General features: G+C 37.8%; 1 protein-coding gene across 1 annotated transcript in view; it reads right to left on the minus strand.

Annotated features, from left to right (window-relative positions):
• Positions 1-6,414: 6,414 nt before the first annotated feature.
• Positions 6,415-20,284, minus strand: part of glra3 (glycine receptor, alpha 3) — a 66,277-nt gene continuing 52,407 nt past the window's right edge. Inside the window, exons 7-9 of the mRNA XM_066718138.1 lie at positions 15,837-16,051; positions 15,126-15,272; positions 6,415-8,879 (exon numbers count right to left, since the gene is read on the minus strand). Of these exons, the coding sequence (XP_066574235.1) occupies positions 8,607-8,879; positions 15,126-15,272; positions 15,837-16,051 (635 nt within the window). The 3' untranslated portion in view covers positions 6,415-8,606. The remainder of the gene's footprint in view (positions 8,880-15,125; positions 15,273-15,836; positions 16,052-20,284) is intronic.

Here is a 20,284-nt window from a genome sequence, read left to right on the forward strand (position 1 = left end):
TGTCAGGAGCTTCAGTCACACAGACGCTCAACTGGCTCGTGTTCTGGACAAGTGGGCGAGTGCATGTGTGCGACACCAAGAGAACAGGACAGGCCTGACTGCTGGACCCCTGGGGGGCATTTTCCTGGCATGGATTGAGTCCACTTGTGCCCTTAGAGGGAAGGGTCACTGCAAATCATTACACAGTTATTCTGAGTGATCACCTTTATCCTATGGTGACACATTTCTGTCCTGATGGTAGTGGTCTCTTCCAGGATGACAATGCCCCATCCACAGGGCACGTGGGTCACTGAATGGTGTGATGAGTATGAAAATGATGTGACTCATATGCTATGGCCTTCGCAGTCACCAGATCTCAACCCAATTGAACACCTATGGGAGATTCTGGACTGACGTGTTAGACAGCGCTCTCCACCACCATCATCAAAACCCCAAATGAGGGAATATCTTTTGGAAGAATGGTGTTCATCCCTCCAGTAGAGTCCAGAGACTCGTAGAATCTGTGCCGAGAGCATTGAAGCTGTTCTGGGGCTCATGGTGCTCAACACCTTACTGAGACACTTTATGTTGTTTTTTCCTTTAATTTGTCACCCATCTGTACATACAAAGCAGTTCCATTTCTCAGGATCTTGTTATTTCCTCACTGTGTTCAATGGATATAATGATACATTCTCCCGCTCTTAAATAGGATGTTCACAGACTCCTTAGGTATGTGCAGTCATTCTTCTGTGCTTCCATAATGGGCCACTGATTGGGCAATACTATGAGACATTTACCATCAGATTTGAAATGTTGAGGTTTCTGAAATGACAAATATTAATTGAACCAAAAAAAACAACAAGGACCAAACAAAGACTCGATTCAGCATTTCATTCTTACGACAACAGATACCAAAAATGGTTCGGCTGCAAAGCCTGTATCAGGAGGGATTTGTATGTCTGGGAATGATTAAACTTTAGTTTTATTTGTAGCCCTACTTGCACTTCAGAGCAATAGCAGCCGTAAATATGTTCTTAATTTTAGTTCATAACATAAATAGACTGCACACACAGTTTACTCGGAAAAGGTCATTTATCATGGGAGGATTCTTACATAAAGGGCACAAGATCTTTAGGTAAACCAGGAGGTAATTTGCCCATTATATATACAGATAATATTAATAAGGATAATGTAGATGAAAGTTTTTATATTTATACTGCTGTTGTTTAGAAGACACATTGCGAGCTAAGAGTCAATATTGTGTCACACTAAAACAAGGACAAAACAAAGACTTGAAAGGATTAAACAGAAATACAGGAATATGGGAAATCATATTCATCAAAACAGTTATCTGTGGTGAAATGGAATAATTTGCATTGTCTTCAGTGTTAGGTACACGGAGATAGTTCAGGAATGGGTAAGAACTCACACAATTACAAATTATTAATATTAACTTGCTTAACAATGTTAACGATGTTGGGAAAAAGTGGTTATTATTTATTTGTTAGTATTTATAGTTATTATTATTAAACAATATTGCTACAGGGATGTTGCTGGTTTGTTTGCAGCACAATTAGCATGCCAGATATGGACAGGACATACAAAGGTTTTGAGACAAAAACTTTAAAGTCCATGTTTCCGGGTTTCTGTTTACATTCGGTCTTAGAGTGGCTGAATCTGATCCCGACAGCCCCATTGTTGTGTGGTTTACATTGAAACAGGATCTCGTGCCCACGTCACTTTGTCACGTTTGGATCAATTCGACATATGTAACATTGTTTTAAAGTATTTGTTGTATTTTACATTGTCCTGTGACGGCTGTTTATGATCTTTTGATTCAAGGTACACTACTGATAACAGTATTATGAAAAGTACAGAGAGGTCATGTATTATTCCAGTGAAATACTCTCAGATTGATAGTGAGAAACTGAGAGCTTGGCTGGAACAAATGCTATTAGACACCCAGGAATGCAGTTTGAGACTTATGCTCTGGAAGAAAAGGGAAAGTCAGTAGAGTGACTTCCAGAAACTGTTAGTCTGGGAATGATTAAGCTAAGAAAGGTCCTTCCTGTATTTTAGTTTTGCCACAAAGGTGTAGAAAATGGCCTCAAAAAGCAAGAACTTTATATGAAAAAAGGTCACACTCAAAAGAATAATACATTGCTTTGTGCGTTGGTGGGGGACACTGCTGTTGTACTCTCGAAGTCAAACCCGGCTGTATAAATGTGTAAAAGTATGTAAAGATAATGTGATATAACAATTGTAAGTCACCCTAAGAAATATAATCATAATATTACATTTTATAAGCCAGCATTTCAGTCTCACCAAAAATGATTCAGCTGCAAAGCCTGCATCAAGAGGGATTTGTAAATCTGAAAATGATTAAATTTAGGGCCGGATTAAATCAAAACTTTGACCACCCACTAATAGCAAACTACTAAGCTGTACATCGTAGTGGTTACATTTCTGATTAGAAGAAAGTGGCATCGAAATAAAAATGATGCCACAATTGAGTACAGTTCTGTAATTTTCTATTAGCGGGTGGGTCAAAGTTTTGATTTAATCCCAGCCTTAGTAAGATCTTTCTTTCATTTTATTTGTAGCCCTTTTCTTCATACTTGCATTTCAGAGCAGTAGCAGCAGAAATAATGTTTTTAATTTTAGTTCATGGCTCAAATGGACTGCATACTCATTTACTCGGAAAAGGGTGTTTGGCACAGGGGGATTAGTCTATTTGGCTCTGATATGGCAACACGAAAACACAAGCCAGCGCAATACAGGGCCAAGTAGTTGAGTAAACCAGGAGGGACACTCAAATTACCCAATGTAAATACAGATAACATTAATATTGGGGGTGAATGTTTGCATTAGTCATATAAGAGACAGTATAGCTAGGGCAGTGTTGTGTAAAGCAATCATGTTGTGGCAGATCTCTTTTTATTATATTGTAAATGCAATGCAGAGAAATCCTTGTGGTCTTCCTTGTTCAAATATAATAATCTCTGATGCATCAGGAAAGTATAAAATCCTTTTGTTTTTTGTCTATTTGTTGTTGTTGATGTTTTCTCTAAGGTGCCGATCAGGATAAGAAAAAGGGTGGAGATCCCCTGGAATGCCACAGGGGATTCTGGGAAGGACCTGACATAAACGGGTGTGTGCATGATGGTGGTAGTGGTCACTTGTGGCTCCCACTCTCTGACCAATGAATTATACATGGATTTCAATTGTTAGCTGGTTATCTTATGCTTTATGTATTCAACAGACAAGAAACCAGTCAGCTTCCACCGTATTTTTTTAAGAAAGGAGCTTTATTTAATATAGTAAAATTATTTACAGTCGATGTACATGGGTAGTTGAAGGAAACACACAGCACACTCCAGACGAAGCGCGGCCTCCACTGTCACATTAACAGCCTTAATCGTTGGGGGTGTGTCTGTGTACAGAGAAGTGTCACACGAATGAACAGATCCAATTTCACACCGTTTCCAAAAAATAGAATACATCACTGTTTACTTTGATGCATGCATAATACCTAATACCTTTTTATACAAAATAAATGACGGAATTCAACTTGCATTAATTACAGAATGTACATGGAAAACCATTATTGTACATACATTTTTCCAAAACTGTGTAGATCCATGTGTTAAAGTACTCATTTTCAGATAAAAGTGTAAAAATCTAGCAACTATCTAAAGCTTTTTTTTTAAGGAATATTGTGAGACTATTGATATGTTTTATCAAAGAATATGGCACAGTTTGATTCACTTGAGTTGTTCTCTCTGTTTGCCTCTTCTCAGCTCCTTTAGATATTGAATTGGAATGTACACATTCATTCATTCTACACATCAGCAACTTGAGTAAACCACCACCGAGTTATTCTGTAATTGGACAGAATACAATTCAATATTATTAAAAAAGAAAAAGGAAAACAATTGCTCAATGTGCTCCAGAGTTTTAGCTATAGCTACCATACAGTTAATTTGCTGTCACTCTAGAAAAGCATATTTTACTGTCTTGTTGGAAACAATATTGTTTACAAATCAACCAAAGAATGTGAATAATAAATATAGTGGGGTTGTTCTTCCATTTTGGACGTCAGCATTAAGTCATTCAATGCTAAATGTGGCAGTGTTAAATTCACGCTCTAATCAGCATGGTTGCACAAAGAGATTACTGTGAAATGTCTGAATGGGATACAGATTAACTTTTTGCCTATAGTTCATCTCCCATTTATATTCATCATAGATAAATGGCTCTGGTCTTTTAGTACACCAAAATACAATAATATTCACCTTGCCACATACAATATATATATATATATATATATATATATATATATATATATATATATATATATATAGCAATATAATGAAGGTCAAAACCACATTACTCCTTGAATTATTATCATATGTTTAAAGACGTCATAAAGATTAAACAATGTCACACATCTGATCTGTTTTTAATCTGTTATATAAATTAATTAATAAATAAGTACAGTACTAATATTAACCATGGGCAAGTGTATTCACACAATAATTAACCAGTACTCTACATTGTCACAGACTTGGTTCTCGTGTAAAGCAGACTGATGTGAATACGACCGTACACGGATTATAATGTCTTTTCATTAGATGTGTAGAATATGACCTCTGCTCTTACCTTTATTATACAGTAGAAGAATGGAGACATTTGCCTTTGGATATAAACAATTTTGGGTTAATTTCTGTTCTGTGCTTTTATTAATAGGCAAACTTCCCTTCATACAACCATGAAGCAGCTTCCACAGGTTCTTATGGTATATTTTTAAATATGATGTTCTGCTTGTGTTTTATTATATTTCATTTAATCAACATGGCGAATTATATTTATAGTGAAGATTCAGACACTAGACTGTAGTGATTAGTGTTAACACTCAAGATAATTTGGGATTTTGTGTTAATGCGACAGTAATACACTTTCATGACATGGAACGAGACATTGTATTAAATTGTATGCTGCAAAAGCTCAATTACCGTACCAGTTTCTTATTATTATTACTATTAATGCATGAGCACACACCCTCGCACAGGGTGATTTAAAGTTTTCACATTCTTAGGTGCACACCTTAAATTTATATATATTTTTTACACAATGGAAACCAAAGCATGTAGTGCAGTGACATATTTGCCAAAACCTTGTTTTCACCAACATGAACATCAGGTGCAGTTTGCCAATTTCATTTCTGATTGCTCATACCAGACACAATGGAAAGTTAATGCCAATTGTGATATAATACAATTTTGGCACATTGTGATTATCATTGTGTAGAGCACTGCATGTCAAGATCAGATCGGTCAGAGCGAGCTGCATCCACATTTGTGTTGGTAATTGCTGGTGTTTCATGCAAATTAAGTCTGAAGATTGAAGGAATGAGAGATAAATGAAGAAAATGAAAACACGTAACTTTTCCCCCAATCCAAAGTTTTCTCATTTAAAGGTCCTTAACTAAAGGGTCTGTGGACTGTCTTTTCAAGTGCCGAAATGTAATGGATATTGTCACCAAATTCTTCAGCACCATCAGTGGTATGTTGACCTGTAATGTGAGCTTTCATTCATAAAAGCAGTCTTACAGAAGGCTGATTGTAAAACAGCATTGCTTTAAAGGTCTTCCTTAAAAATCTGCCCATACGTCAGCGCAAACACGAATGGCAGAAAGTGAAATAAGATTCTTACAGGTCTGATTGCATTTATGCTCAAAATTTAGAACAAAGGGAATATTGATACAATCTAGAGAGTTTCTGAAAACAAGGTAAACAATCTGACTGTGGTGCTATTGAAACCTGTCTGTGAGACAATAAAGCAGAGCAATTGTATTTATTTGCTTAACCCAGGGATTTTGTGAGGCACCAACATTGACAAGCTATGATAGGCCAGTTAGTCTGATGATGTCACAAGGAATCCTGCGAAAGGATGCCACTGATTCATGCGGTTTGTTAATAGGTGTAAATTATGTTGGTGGCAGCAGTGGGATAAGCATTGAAATGGCTCATTACTTGCCTAGTTCATTTCCATTTACTTTACATACAAAATTGAGGACTCTGCTATCTAAAAGGCATCCAGGTAAAGTCTGGGGAGTGCTACAGAATGGTATTTTATTTTATTTGCACATGTTGCAGTATTCCACTCACATTTCCAGATCATCAAAATGTCCGTCTCTGAGACTGATGGGCTTCTGCAATTTAAACGCTACAATTTGTGTCCATTTAACTACCTATGTTTATATGTCATGAAGCTAAAGCTCCCTGAACCGCCCTAGCAGAGATTAAAGAAGCTCATATCCTTCGAGTACACTGACTTGCAATATTTTAAGTGTGCGGAACGGCTCACATTTCATCATAGAAAGAGAGGAGCAGCAAATTAAAATCTTGACCCATTTCCTTAAGCAACAGGATAGGCCACTATAATACCTTTATTTAAGTCTGATTTGAAGATATTTTAGTTAATCTCAATGCACTGAAACCGATACAACACATTATGCGATGGAGATTTACACAACACTTATCGTTCTCTTATTTCATGATATAAACTGTAAATGGCATACTGGTATTGCACAGTGAGAGATGAATTAACTCATACAAGTAACAAGCATTTCTAGATAGGTGTATTGGTGTCTGCATTTTAACAGTCCAATACTGCTTTTGGTGGGTATATTTACCACACGGGAATGTACACAATCACATTTGATTCTGTCTTGTCACCTGAGATTCCTGACTCTTTATTAAATAACAGAAGAGCCCTGTGACACTTTGTCATAATGCTTTCTTTTGGGTCTTGGAGAATGCAACAGATTTGAAGAGGGAACAGCACAAAAAGCAGAGTTGGCAGAAAAGGTGATATGGTTAAATCACTGCTGGGGATTCGAATATCCATCAAACTATTTTGGCATTAAATGACTTCTCCTGAATAATATTTGTTTTCACACTGTCATTACCATTACAAATAGATTGGGTCTTGACTAAATGTGGAAAAGGTGGTTATTTCTTTTGTTAGTGACCTATCTGAAAAAAAAGGTGTACGAAATTCCTTTCCGGACTTAGATGGAGGAGATTGGAGGTGAATTTTTAAGCCCAACAAAACAGAATAGAGTGGCGAGAAGATAAAACATTAACAACCGGAAACATGAAGTTTCAGCAGGAGAGGAAATTTCCATCTCTGTATGCAGACAAAAACAATGGCAATATACTTATACACACATACTCATTTGGAAGCTACTGAATGTGAAGCACACACGCTCAAGTGCAATGGGCGGGGATGCTGATTTTCACAACACTGGTTGGGGCAGCAGGTGTACATTTCAAACGTCTCAATGCACTTTTTCACCTCTTCTTATGCATGTATGTGTGTTTAAATTTATTATTATTTGGAACCATGCAAATTATGCTTTGTTGCATAACAGCATTATCCAGGACACTGTGTTCTTCTAAGTATCCAGAAATGAGTTGGGGGTGGGGATGCGTCTCTCGAGGAAAGTGTAAACACTTCCGTGAACTGTAATTGGGAGTGAAAGGGAAGTGTAATTAAAAAGACATATTCAAACCCTGTTTAAAAATGTGTTTAGGCTCTAAGGCAGTGTGTAGCTCAATGTGTATTTATTCAATTCCCGACTTTAATACAAAATGGATAATATTTTAAAGACATGATAGGACAATTCTTACCTTTGTTACACCGAGTACCGTTGTTGTTTGTAAGGAGTTGCCATTTCCCAAAATTAAGAAGAGGTCAGGGAAAGGGACGTATAACCCCCAATTCATCACCAGAAACTAATGTCTGTATCTTTCAGGTGAAAATACATCAGACAGATCACATCTTTAGATAAATGAATACTGTGTATGTACTCAACTTGTCTTTCTGAATTTAAATAGGTTTCTTGAAAGTGTTATTGAGTTTTTAGTTTAGCATTTCTGCATGTGTTGTGTGTGTGCCATGTTAAAATAAGTTCCCCCAGTGAACGTTTGCCATCTACAAAGGCTGTTTGTATTGGAAAGACGCATTGCCGCCTTTTGGTCAACGAACACGCAAACCCCAGATTTGGCCAAAATCTATCCATTGTGTCACGTTTTTGAAAATGGGGGCCTTTAGCATTTTATCTTTAATCATCATTAACAATATGCAGCCGTATTTCTTTCTTTAGTAATATTCCTAAAAGGTTTTAAATACTGTACTCTTTAACCAAAGTGCTTCAAATTGTATAAAGGTCATCAGTAATAAAGTGAATAGAGGTGCTGTTACAAGTGGTGTATATAAATACTACAGAAAACATTGGCAGTAGAGCTGTAAGACACAGAGTTGACTGAATTGTTACAGTCCTGACATCTCTCCCTAGTAATCAATGGACAAGGTCAATTAGCGATACTATTCCTGTCTTGCGTTGGGGAATTAGAAACCATTGATACCTGTCTCCTTTGGCTTTGCATAGTAAGCTCAGTGTCTTCATGGTGGTGTCATGATATTCTGTACAGTTTTCTTTCTGTCTTTTTGTGTTGTTGTTCGCCGTTGTTCACTCCGTCTCGTATTTCACATCTGACTGGTATTCTGTACACTTCTGCTAAGGTCCCACCATCGAGCGGTCAAGATGCCGGCCATCTTCACTGCTGGTGTACGTCCTCGTGTCTGAGGATTTTGTAGAGAACCCAGTAAAAAATGTTAAAAAACAGGAAGGCTAAGGGGAAGCCGGCGCGGGAGACCGTGTCGATCTTCTTAGCCCTGTCGATGAAGAGCTTGCGCATTTCCTCTGGGGTTTTGGAAGTGGGTTGAGGAGAATTGTTGGGAGCCTTCGGGGCCACGCCATCTTTCCCCGTGGTACAGGGGGCCACGCCGTAGGCTGTGAAGCTCAGGCGGCTTTCTCTCACATCCTCTTCCTGCAGGAGAAACAGAAGGGTTGATTTTTTTTTCCCTCTATGTACTTCATTTCTGGTAGCATATTTAAAGCTATTTAAATCTATCAAGCACTCGTTTTAAAAGCTCTGGGTTTTGGATCCCACCATTTGCATGACTCCCATATCAGTTTTCTTCTTCACAAGGCATTATAATATTAATAATGTACATTTTGTACATTACAGGATGCAAATCAATTGTAACTGTCATTTGTTCTTGTAACTATTTATTTTTATTTTCCCACTTGTTAAGTGCTGTGTGGTTATAAGAATCAATAAAAACTTAAAACTAAGCTGACTTCCCATGACCATTATAAACAGTGGCATTTCCATTGAGACTTCCCTTTAGTGCAATATAAAATATAGTTTTTTTTATATCATAAAGACCTCAAAATCAGGACTATGTGTTTTACACAGGATGCACTTAATATTTGATACTCCTCTTCAAATTCATAAAATAAAAATTGTATTTGTTTTGTCATAAAAAAACGGTATCTACAATTTGTTTAATGTGAGAAAAGATCTGCTGGTATTTAGTAAAAGCCCACTCAGCTGCCAAGCAAAGTAAAGGAAGGTAGAGGAAGATAAAATCATTGTAAACAAACGTTTTCATGACTCAACCAGGTGATATAATTAATTCCATTAATTCCAAAAGCAATTAGGAAAAAACGAAGGGAAATAAATAATAAGATAAAATGAATGCATTACCTGGATTCATATATAAAAGGGTGTGAAACACAAGGACAACTATACACATAAGACAACTAGACACTGTGCCATTACATATTATGACATATGAAGACAAATTAAATGCCATTTGATGAATCAAGGCCTTTTAAGTCAGTGCAAGTTGATTTATTGATCGTAGAAGAAAGAAATCGTGACTATATGAACTTAGTAGAATTGCCTTCACAGTCTTGTCTTCTGAGGAATGTTTCTTGGATCGGTTTTACCTACAAAATGCAGTCTGCCTGGAATCAGAGTGCAAAATAATAATAATGGAAAAGACTAAATTATTAACAGAGTTTTGGAAAAACAACCCTGAGTTGTTTGTTCAGTATTTTTTTTGGGTTATGATGACTTCAATGCAGAAGTGTGCCGTAATAATAAACCCTTGTTTTGCTGTACCTTGCATGCAAAGGTGTCGTTCCACATCTATCAACCATCTTTTTGAAGGGTCACATGACTCAAATCGGTATTAATCAGCTAAGCCGCTCCTGCCACATGTGGGCGGTGCTGTACAAATAAGTCACCCTGCCAGTCATTTTTATTGTTTTTCATCTTCGCTTATCTGCAATCGCTAAAAATAAACGGTCTTTCAGCCTCAGCAAACTTCCCTCCCCTACACCACTCCCACAGATAAAACAGGGGGAATCAAACCCTAACAGGACAATACGAAAGGATTACTGACAGAGTTTTTTTTTTTATTCCACTGCCACCAAACAATATTTCCGGGCAATGACAAACACATCCATTTAGGATGATTATTTTTTTAGCAACGACTCCCTATGACAAGGGCTGCTCTTGTGTATTTATGTGCGTTACAGAGTGTGGAGGCAGGGGGCTGGGGGCAGAGCCATCTGTATTACGCTTTCAAATGACCAAAGCAATTTGCTACTCAGACAGTACAAATCACCACAACACAAACAGACAGGGATATAACAAAGCCAAGAGGGGGAACGACAACAGCTGGGACAGACGGCCAGGTCCACTAAGGCAGCGATTCTCAACCCTGGTTCTGGAGGAAACCCTACCCGGCTGATTTTTATTCCAACTGAGCTCTTAATTACTTAATTGAACTCTTAATTGACGTAATAATTTACTATATTAGAGCCTTTTAATTATTTTAAACATTAGGGGTTTTAAGTTAAGTATAATATTTGAGGAACTTACTAAGCTTATCTTATTAAGGTACCAACTTTTTATCAGTAACAATTTAAAGAGTTAAAGGTAATAATATTAATACTTCAATTAAAGTTCAATTATGTAACTGAGAGCTCGGTTGTAAAAAAAAACCAGCAGGGTAGGGGCTCCTCCAGGACCCGGGGTGAGAACCACTGCTCTAGGGAAATGCACATTGTGACAGGAAGGACATCAGCTAGTTTGTGTGCGTGTTGGTCTTTACCCTGCCGTTTGAACTGTAGATTTGTGCCAAAGTCCCGTATATAGGCTCAGAGCTTCTCAACCCATTGCTAGGACGCAATGATTCAACGTTTTCATTTCCATCAAGAACCCCCTCAACATTCTTTCATCAAAGCAGGGGAAGGCCAAAAGAAAAGAACAGAAAGTGATTTTAATATGAGAATCAGATATTTATAAAATTGTTTTGTTTTGTTTTTGGTACAAAACTTAATGCACGTGTTTATGTGTATCTTAGGCCTACAATAAATCAAAACTTCGCCCTACCAACCTGTACCATATCACATTTGTTTATGTGCATATAGTAGAAAGTGTCTTCTGGCAATTAATTGAATTGCAGAAATGTACAAAGTTGTATAGGCAGGGCTAGGTTTTCATTGGGTCAAGGCCTTGTGTATTTATGTACTAAAGAAATATATATATTTTATGTGGAAGAAGCTTACTATTGCTTTGTATATATATCATTGATACTGTTTATCAAAGGAGTTGATAGTTAGATTAAGCAAAATAACATTAAATCAACATTGTTAAAATAACACCAAATTGGTATGCATATGGAAGTTTTTATTTTCTTTCCAATCATATGTGTGTGTGTATATTAGACATTATCTGTAATGCAATGTACAAAATATACATTGATAACATCAGTGCATGATTATAAAGCTATACATCAGAATATTATATGTTGTACTGCCCACTTGATTTAGATGTTTATTTTAAACCTAGGTCTTACCTAGGCCATGACATATAGTTAGTCCATGTGATATTGTGTTGTTGTTTAACAAATTGTATGAGGATACAAATGAATAAATATATCTAAACTGGACTTTTAGTATATGGTGATGAAACTTACATTTTGAGACAGAGACACATTAGCTACAGTAATATGGTCAAAGTATAAACAAATAAATAAAATGATTAACACTGTATCAAATGTACAAAATACATGAGAACTGAAAGAAAACAGTAAAACAATGAAAAAATAACAAGGGAAAAGATTTTCAGACATGTACAAAATGACCACTTCCTTAAATTGCTTTAAATAAAAGTTTGACTTTTTTTCTCATCCCATTGTAACCACTGAACTAAAAATAGACAGACTAAACAGAATTTACTTGGTCAATTCAGGAAATATATATGAGCTCTCTTAAGATTTAAGCACTTATTGGTACAGCGTTTTCTAATAATTTCCTTTATTATGTAACTCAATACGTTTTATTAGACAGAATATGCAAAAAATATGGAAATGAACTTTGTCGAACATCAACAACTGTGTAATTTGTGACAACTTAAACAAAACAGCATTTTAAAACTACTACTACACTATTATTATTATTATTATTATTATTATTATTATTATTATTATTATTATTAATATATGGAATCTACAAGCAAAAATATGAATGAAAATACCTATGCCATGATGTGTCACCTTATTTATGTGTGTATTTGTTTTGTTAATATCGCATTAAACCATTTCTTTAGGATGCAGACAGTGGCACACATTTTCATTATGTTTCTCAGCGTTTTACAGTGCAGTATTATTGTATTCAGCTAAGGAAACTAAAGGATTAAATCAAAACTTTGACCCACTTTGACCCACACGCTACACACCTGTACATCATAGCGGTTACATTTCTGATTAGAAGAAAGTGGCATCTTACTAAAACTGAGTACAGTTGTGTAGTTTTCTATTAGCGGGTGGGTCAAAGTTTTGATTTAATCCGGCCCTAAGCTGTTTCTTTTGTAAACATATGACCAACCCCTTGTGTGTTATCTTTATAGTTTTGAATTGATTTGGTGATCACGTCATTCCTGATGCTAAAGCAGCTTGAAAACACAATTGCAATCATCCTCTGAACCCAGCAGTGGAGCTGATCTCACTAAGCGAGTGGACATGCAATATTAACACACCCAGAGATAAGCAAACCTGCGAGCAGATCCTGTGTGCACTGACCTGCGCGCTGCGAGAAAGTCTGTGGCTCTGAAATCACAATGTGAAGTTCGAAACCCTAATCCCCTGTGCATGGCAGGCAGGCGCAGTGTTGGTGTGTTTACACTAGGTGGCAGATTTTCATAGATACATTTCATTTATTAATTTATACTGTGTATTTTGAGTGATTTGTTTAAAGGAAACCATCTACATGACTTACATGCATTAAGAGAGAAAATGATAATAATAATAATTATAATAATACATAATAATATGCTTCTATTGTTTTGTTCATGAGAGTATTTAACACTGACAATCAAAAACAAAAGCCTACAACAAGGTTTGAATCAACAAATTAAATCAGCTGGAGCATACATAATAATTTTATTATTATTTTGACTTCCTGTTCACATTTTGAGTACATAGTCGTCATGTTTGTATGTATGAATGTATCATATTTTCCAAATATTCAGAGCATAACTGAGCATAACTGGGACTAAAATCACTGACCTACACAATTGTATCAAGTGTGTGTGTGTGTCACTGTCCCCATGTCAAACAGATGCTGTGAACGGGTCTCCAAACAGCTGTGAAACCTGTGAAATTGTCACGTTAGGACCCATAACACTGTGTAACACATTTTCTATTTTTTTTTTGTTCCCGGGTAGTAAGTGTTATTTCCTAATTGCTTATGCCTCAAAAGTATAGAAAATAGCTATTATTCCCCGCAAACTTTGCTTTTGTGACCAGAACAGTGATATTTTGAAATGTAACTATTTCCAATGAGAAAACGGGTGAATTTGTGTCTTTGTTTACATAAAGTCAGAAAAAAACAACATATGAATCCAAATTAACATGTATTTATACTAAAGTAATACAAAAATGACTACAAAAGATTTAGAAGTGAGTAGTTTTGTGAGATTTACAATTATACTGTAAATCACTTTCAAGAATCAGCCCCCAAATGTAGTCTCCCATCATGTTCTAGTTATACTGTCCTTGGTAGCTGTGTTCAAAGTCCAGTATATCCTGGTGGAAGCACTTGCCTTGCTCCTCCGAGTATGCTCCCATGATCTCCTGGAATTTATCAAGATGAGCATCAAGGATATGGACTTTGAGGGACATCCTACAACCCATTGTGCCGTCGTTCTTCACCAGAGTCTCAACCAGCTCCACATAGTTTTCGGCCTTGTGATTGCCCAGGAAGCCCCGAACCACTGTGACAAAGCTGTCCCAAGCCGCTTTCTCCTTACTAGTGAGCTTCTTGGGGAATTCATTGCACTCCAGCAACTTCTTTATCTGTGGTCCGACGAAGACACCGGCTTTGACCTTTGCCTCAGACAGCTTAGGGAAGAAGTCTTAAAGGTACTTGAAGGCTGCCAACTCCTTATCTAGAGCTCTGACAGATTGTTTCATAAGGCCCAATTTGATGTGCAGTGGTGGCATCAGCACCTTCCGGGGGTCCACCAGTGGCTCCCACTTGACGTTGTTCCACCCCACAGAGAACTCAGTCTGCTGTGGCCAGTCGCCTTGCTGGACGCCTTGAAGTGTGATGAGTACGGCTGGGAGGTCATAGGAGACTTAAAAATGGTGGCATTCCTGATGGGTCTCTAAGGTGGCTTTACCAAGTTTCCCTGCTATCTTTGCCTTTGGGACAGCAGGGACACCAAGGTGCACTACCTCCGGCGGGACTGGCCACAGCAGATGATTTACAGTATAATTGTAAATCTCGAAAAACTACTCACTTCTAAATCTTATGTAGTCATTTTTGTATTACTTTAGTATAAATACATGTTAATTTGGAATCATATGTTGGATTTTTTCTGACTGTATGTGAACGAAAAGACACAAATTCTCCCGTTTTCTTGTTGGAAATAGGTACATTTCAAAATATCACTGTCCTGGTCACAAAAGCAAAGTTTGTGGGGAATAATAGCTATTTTCTATACTTTTGAGGCATAAGCAATTAGGAAATAACACTTACTACCCAGGAACAAAAATTGTGTTACATAGTGTAATCCTTCACGATCTCCCACAGACAAACCAATCAACATGTTAGCAAAGACTATAGTTGGGGGTGTTCATATTGGAGGTGTATACATCTTTGAAGGAGGGAGTTATTCTGAAAGGGGTTTATCAATTATTCCTTTCGGTTTCACCTTGTTCTTCTTCCGTTTGCGACGGAAGCGCAAGAGCTCCTTGTGCTGCCTGGAGACAAAGTTAACCGCGGCGTACTCCAGCAGCGCCGAGAAGACGAAGAGCAAGCAGACCGCCATCCAGATGTCAATGGCTTTAACGTATGATACCTACACAGCGAACACAATGAGAAATAACAGTAATAATCAAGTCAGAATCTGAATCCACACCTTTTTAGGGTATGGGCGATCGAATCAATAATGCACTCTCAACTGAGGTGTGTGAAAACATGTTTTTTCTGCTTGCAAGGGCTTTACGTACGTCAGCTGTGAACTAGGCATTAGCATCTGGTCCGCCTCGTCTGGGGTTATCGAACATTAGTATTGTCTTTCCAGGTGTCCTGCTTTATTTGTTAATTGTTTACAATTAGTTTAATTAGTGAAATTGTGTAGTTCAGTTAAGGTCGTTTTGAGTAGGAAACTAAATCACTTTATGGCATTTAGGACTTTGCTCACTTGACAAACGCTTTGATGTGGCTCATAGACTTTGAAGTATTATTATTTTTGTACGTAAGCCTTTCTTCCCACTTGCCGGCACACAATCACATCACAAATAAGCAGTGATTTTACAGGGACTTCCGTTTCCCTTGAGCCGCAAAGGACCTCAGCGAACGGGGGAGCAAGGGCAAAAGGGCACAATTGCTCAATAAATAGAGAAAGTCAGCGGTGTCTTACCTTGGGGAGAGATGTCCGAGACCCCGAGCTCTGCGTAGTCATGGTCAGGACAGTCGTAATGCCCAACGCTACTCTGGCAGGGGCAGCGTCCATGTTAATCCAAAAAGATACCCAGGACAGAATGACGATCAGGAGACTGGGGATGTACATCTGAATCAGGTAGTAACCCATCTGCCTCTCAAGATGGAAACGGACCTCTATACAAGTAAACTTCCCTGGTTTGGAAAGAAACAAATGCTACATTGATGTGGTATGCCCACACAGACAGCAGCACGCTAACCAGAGACAACTATTAAACTGTCAATCTATACAAGATCAATAAACTTCTGTGCATTCTTAATAGGTCAAGCTTTATTGTAATAGGCATGTATTCATTGTTAATAAATATGTTAATAACATTGTTGTTAACAGTTCTTCAATGCCCCTTTGAAATAGAAATTAAAATACACATTTTAGAGACCATAAATACACTTTGAAGGGAGGTTAGAAAATTATGATTTAAATGATTTTTGACAATCCACACCAATATGATAGTTTGTCTGTTTTGCTTGGTTTGTCATAGAGTATTTAATATGGTTTGTTGTCTAGTAAACACAGCGGAGATAATTAATATAGAAAGCAACCATGCTGGTGGTTAAATTGCCCCCTGACTTCTTGGCTAAAAGTGTCTTCATGATCAAAGGTCTTTCTGTCAGCCCCGGGTGAAAATGCCATTCATGTTTCCAAACTCGAGCTTCAAGCTTCCGGCAAGTTGAGGTCCATGCATGAGCAGACTGAGCTACGTCCTCTCTAAGATACCTTTCACCTGACTCTTGGACTGACACGATGTGATGTGACCAGCCAATTGCTTTAAAAAACAATGAGGAAATTAAGGGGTTAACCACACACACTCTGCAGTCCCTCCATTTCACATAACCTCTCTATATATATCCACAAAATCAAATCACCAGTTGAATTCCTGAATAAGGTGGTAAAGTGTCACTGACTGACTGTGTGTTACCCTGAGCAAGTTACTTCTTGCACTCATGCTCTGTTCTTCAGACAGGATGGAAAACAGCGATCCATTCGTAACTGATTTTATAAGAAGCAGTTAATAATGCTCAGTTATTATTGTCATCATAATTATTATTATTTAGTTTTGTTTATTCAAGGCCAACATACAATGTTCTACAAAATTACAGTGGTCACAAAATCACTTTCGATAAATCATAAGACAGCTATGCAGTCATATTGCTCTTGGACATATATGTGTGTGTGTGTGTGTGTGCGTGTGTGTGTGCATGTGTGTGTGAGTACACATACAGAGAGAGAGCAGAGGATAGGCCTGGCCAATAGTATACTGTTATTATTATAATTATTATCATGACCCATTGTTCAAAAGTAATATAACAAGTCAGTTTGTTACATTACTTACAAAGCAGTATGTGAGCCAAATGGCTGACATGGCAGCTTTGTTATTCATTCTCTGTACTCACGCCCTGCTGGCTCACTTTCTCTCCTTCTCTGACGAGAGGAGTCTCCCCTGTCTGTCCCTAAACCAACACTGTGGATTGTGTTATCCTCCCACAAGGCTTCTGCCACTACTCCCACATTTCATCACTCCTTCCCCCCCCTCTCGAACGGCTTCTCTGCCACCTCTTTCCAGATGCACTCTCATCACCTCCAGACCGGAGCTCCTCCTCACTGCTTACTCATCCTCCTCTGACCTCTGTGTCTCACTTTCCCTCGAGCCCCCACCCTCTCTCTCCTCTGTAATGCCAAGAAAGTTGCTGTCAACTTTAAACTCTGTGTCTCTTTTCAGCAGATTTCTGTACGGCTGATCTTTGTGTGTGTGGTTGTTTGCTTTGTTTTGAAGAGTCACTGCATAAACAGCACATGATGGAATGATGCTCTAGGGAGTCTTCACATATTATGACTAAATTAATAATACAAAGACAAGGGAAAACCATTAAGCAAGGAAGAGAGGAAAACTAAAACTCCTCTAGGATGACAGTTATAGTGGAAATGAAATCTCTGGTGGTCTACAGCTCAAGGCCCTGACCTAATGGTCGCCTCCTCTCCAGGCAATATAACTGAAGCAGAAAATGAGATGAAGATCAGAAAGTCTGTTTTTAGTCATGCTTTGGGGCTGCAACTTTCAATACAGTTACATTAAATGTTTGTTAGTTCAGATGTCAGTTGATCATTGGATTTACAGCACGGGAAATGCAATTTTAGGCTTTTTCTTGGAAAGACTTGAAAGAATGAAAGAAGGGAACACTTTTTCTTCCAGACCTTTCTCACCTGAAATTATTTTTCAGTTCAGTTCCACCAGAACTATGAATATGTAAAACAAAAAGTCAAAAACAAATACCTAAATGAGCCAGAAAAATATATACAGTAAAAAGTAACTCAAGAAAAATAAATTGGACTAAAGCAATAGAAAGCTTGAATTGTAATGTTAAGGTGGCCATCTTACTAATTAGTCAATTAATGAATTGTTAATTGAAATGACAGGATAGGAATTAATTATTTGCTTTTAACAATATGTCTACAGACCATTAATATTTGAAAGACACGTTGGACAATTTATTAAACTACCAACCAGCACAAGTAGCACAGTGATCAGACCCCATAATGAAGGTGCATTCCTCTGGTGCAGCCGTGTTTCACAGCCCACGTCTCCCGTCTCAGCGACAACATTTGAAGAAACTCTCTGACAAACTTTAATAAAGATATCACTAAATCGTGGATCACAGACTCGCAAACCCCAGAGACTGTGTGCTAATTAAGCAACTAATCCAAACAACTACATTATGCATCAACATTCTGAAGTAGCTTTCTTTTCTCATGCCTTATTTTCTGCTTAAAGACTTGTTATAGTTTCTGAGACACAGCTGCAGTCTTGTCCTACTCCCTAACGCACGCTCCAGCTACTTCAAACGGCCTAGTTTTGTCTCGACTTTGTCTCCTGTGTCTGTCAATCCCCTCTTGAGCTTCTCCAAAGCTCTGCTGCTCTCCTTGTATCCCGTTCTCTTATCCCATGATGCTCCTTGACTCTCTATTTGTTCCTGGCTACCCATTAAATTTCACAATGAATGATGAACATACAGTAAAAATTATTTAAACAAATACATAAGATGTGTGTTTGAACTACTTTTAAATTACATTTACTACGTGTTGAAGCAGGAAACTTTACTTCCCATTTTAGTTTTTAAAAAGGTATTTGCCCACCTTAATTCCGAACCATTGCATGCCTGGCATTCATCAGTAAATAATAATACTAATTATGATGTATAATAGATATCATGCAAGCTTAAATAAACAAAACAAAAAAATAAGATACCATTTTGTATACCACTGTGTGTACAAGTTTCTGCCTTGTGGGTCCATGTATTTCCACAAGCTTAAGGCCGTGTCAGTGGTGGATGCTATTGTGAGTAAATATCTTTCCATCCGAGCACATCCAAGCACGATGGGTTTCTCTCGTTTGTAAACTTTCACAATGGCCTCCTCTCGTTTGTAAACTTTCTTTCTTATGTTCATGCTCAAAGTACTCCGGTGTAGAGCTCGGGGGATGGTGGGGCAACTGAAGTTCCCTAATCATAACAGAGCAGCTGGCACAAATACAATGGCTACAATCTGACGGATAATCTCATGGAATGTGTGCTCATGATGTGATGGGTGTGTGTGTGTGTGTATGTTCTTGTGTCAGCGCTCCTGAAATGAAAATTGATGTATGTTATATGAATGACAGCCTCTCAGAAGACCAAAGGCAGTGAGAGTGAACGGACAGCGCCACGAGTACGAAAATGTGTCCCTACCTCAGCCCGGCCATGAATTATGCATTGCACGTCATAACCAAGTTACATATTAACTGTGTAAGTTATTCATGTGGATGTACATGATGCATTCAACATACAGTGAGGGAAAAAAGTATTTGATCCCCTGCTGATTTTGTACGTTTGCCCACTGACAAAGAAATGATCAGTCTATAATTTTAGTGGTAGGTGTATTTTAACAGTGAGAGACAGAATAACAACAAAAAAATCCAGAAAAACATATTTCAGAAAAGTTATAAATTGATTTGCATGTTAATGAGGGAAATAAGTATTGATCCCATATCAATCAGCAAGATTTCTGGCTCCCAGGTGTCTTTTATACAGGTAACGAGCTGAGATTAGGAGCACTCTCTTAAAGGGACTCTCCTAATCTCAGCTCGTTACCTGTATAAAAGACACCTGTCCACAGAAGCAATCAATCAATCAGATTCCAAACTCTCCACCATGGCCAAGACCAAAGAGCTGTCCAAGGATGTCAGGGACAAGATTGTAGACCTACACAAGGCTGGAATGGGCTACAAGACCATCGCCAAGCAGCTTGGTGAGAAGGTGACAACAGTTTGTGCGATTATTCGCAAATGGAAGAAACACAAAATAACTGTCAGTCTCCCTCGGTCTGGGGCTCCA

Source organism: Amia ocellicauda, chromosome 12 (genome assembly GCF_036373705.1).
Source record: "Amia ocellicauda isolate fAmiCal2 chromosome 12, fAmiCal2.hap1, whole genome shotgun sequence".
NCBI classification, from domain to species: domain Eukaryota; kingdom Metazoa; phylum Chordata; class Actinopteri; order Amiiformes; family Amiidae; genus Amia; species Amia ocellicauda.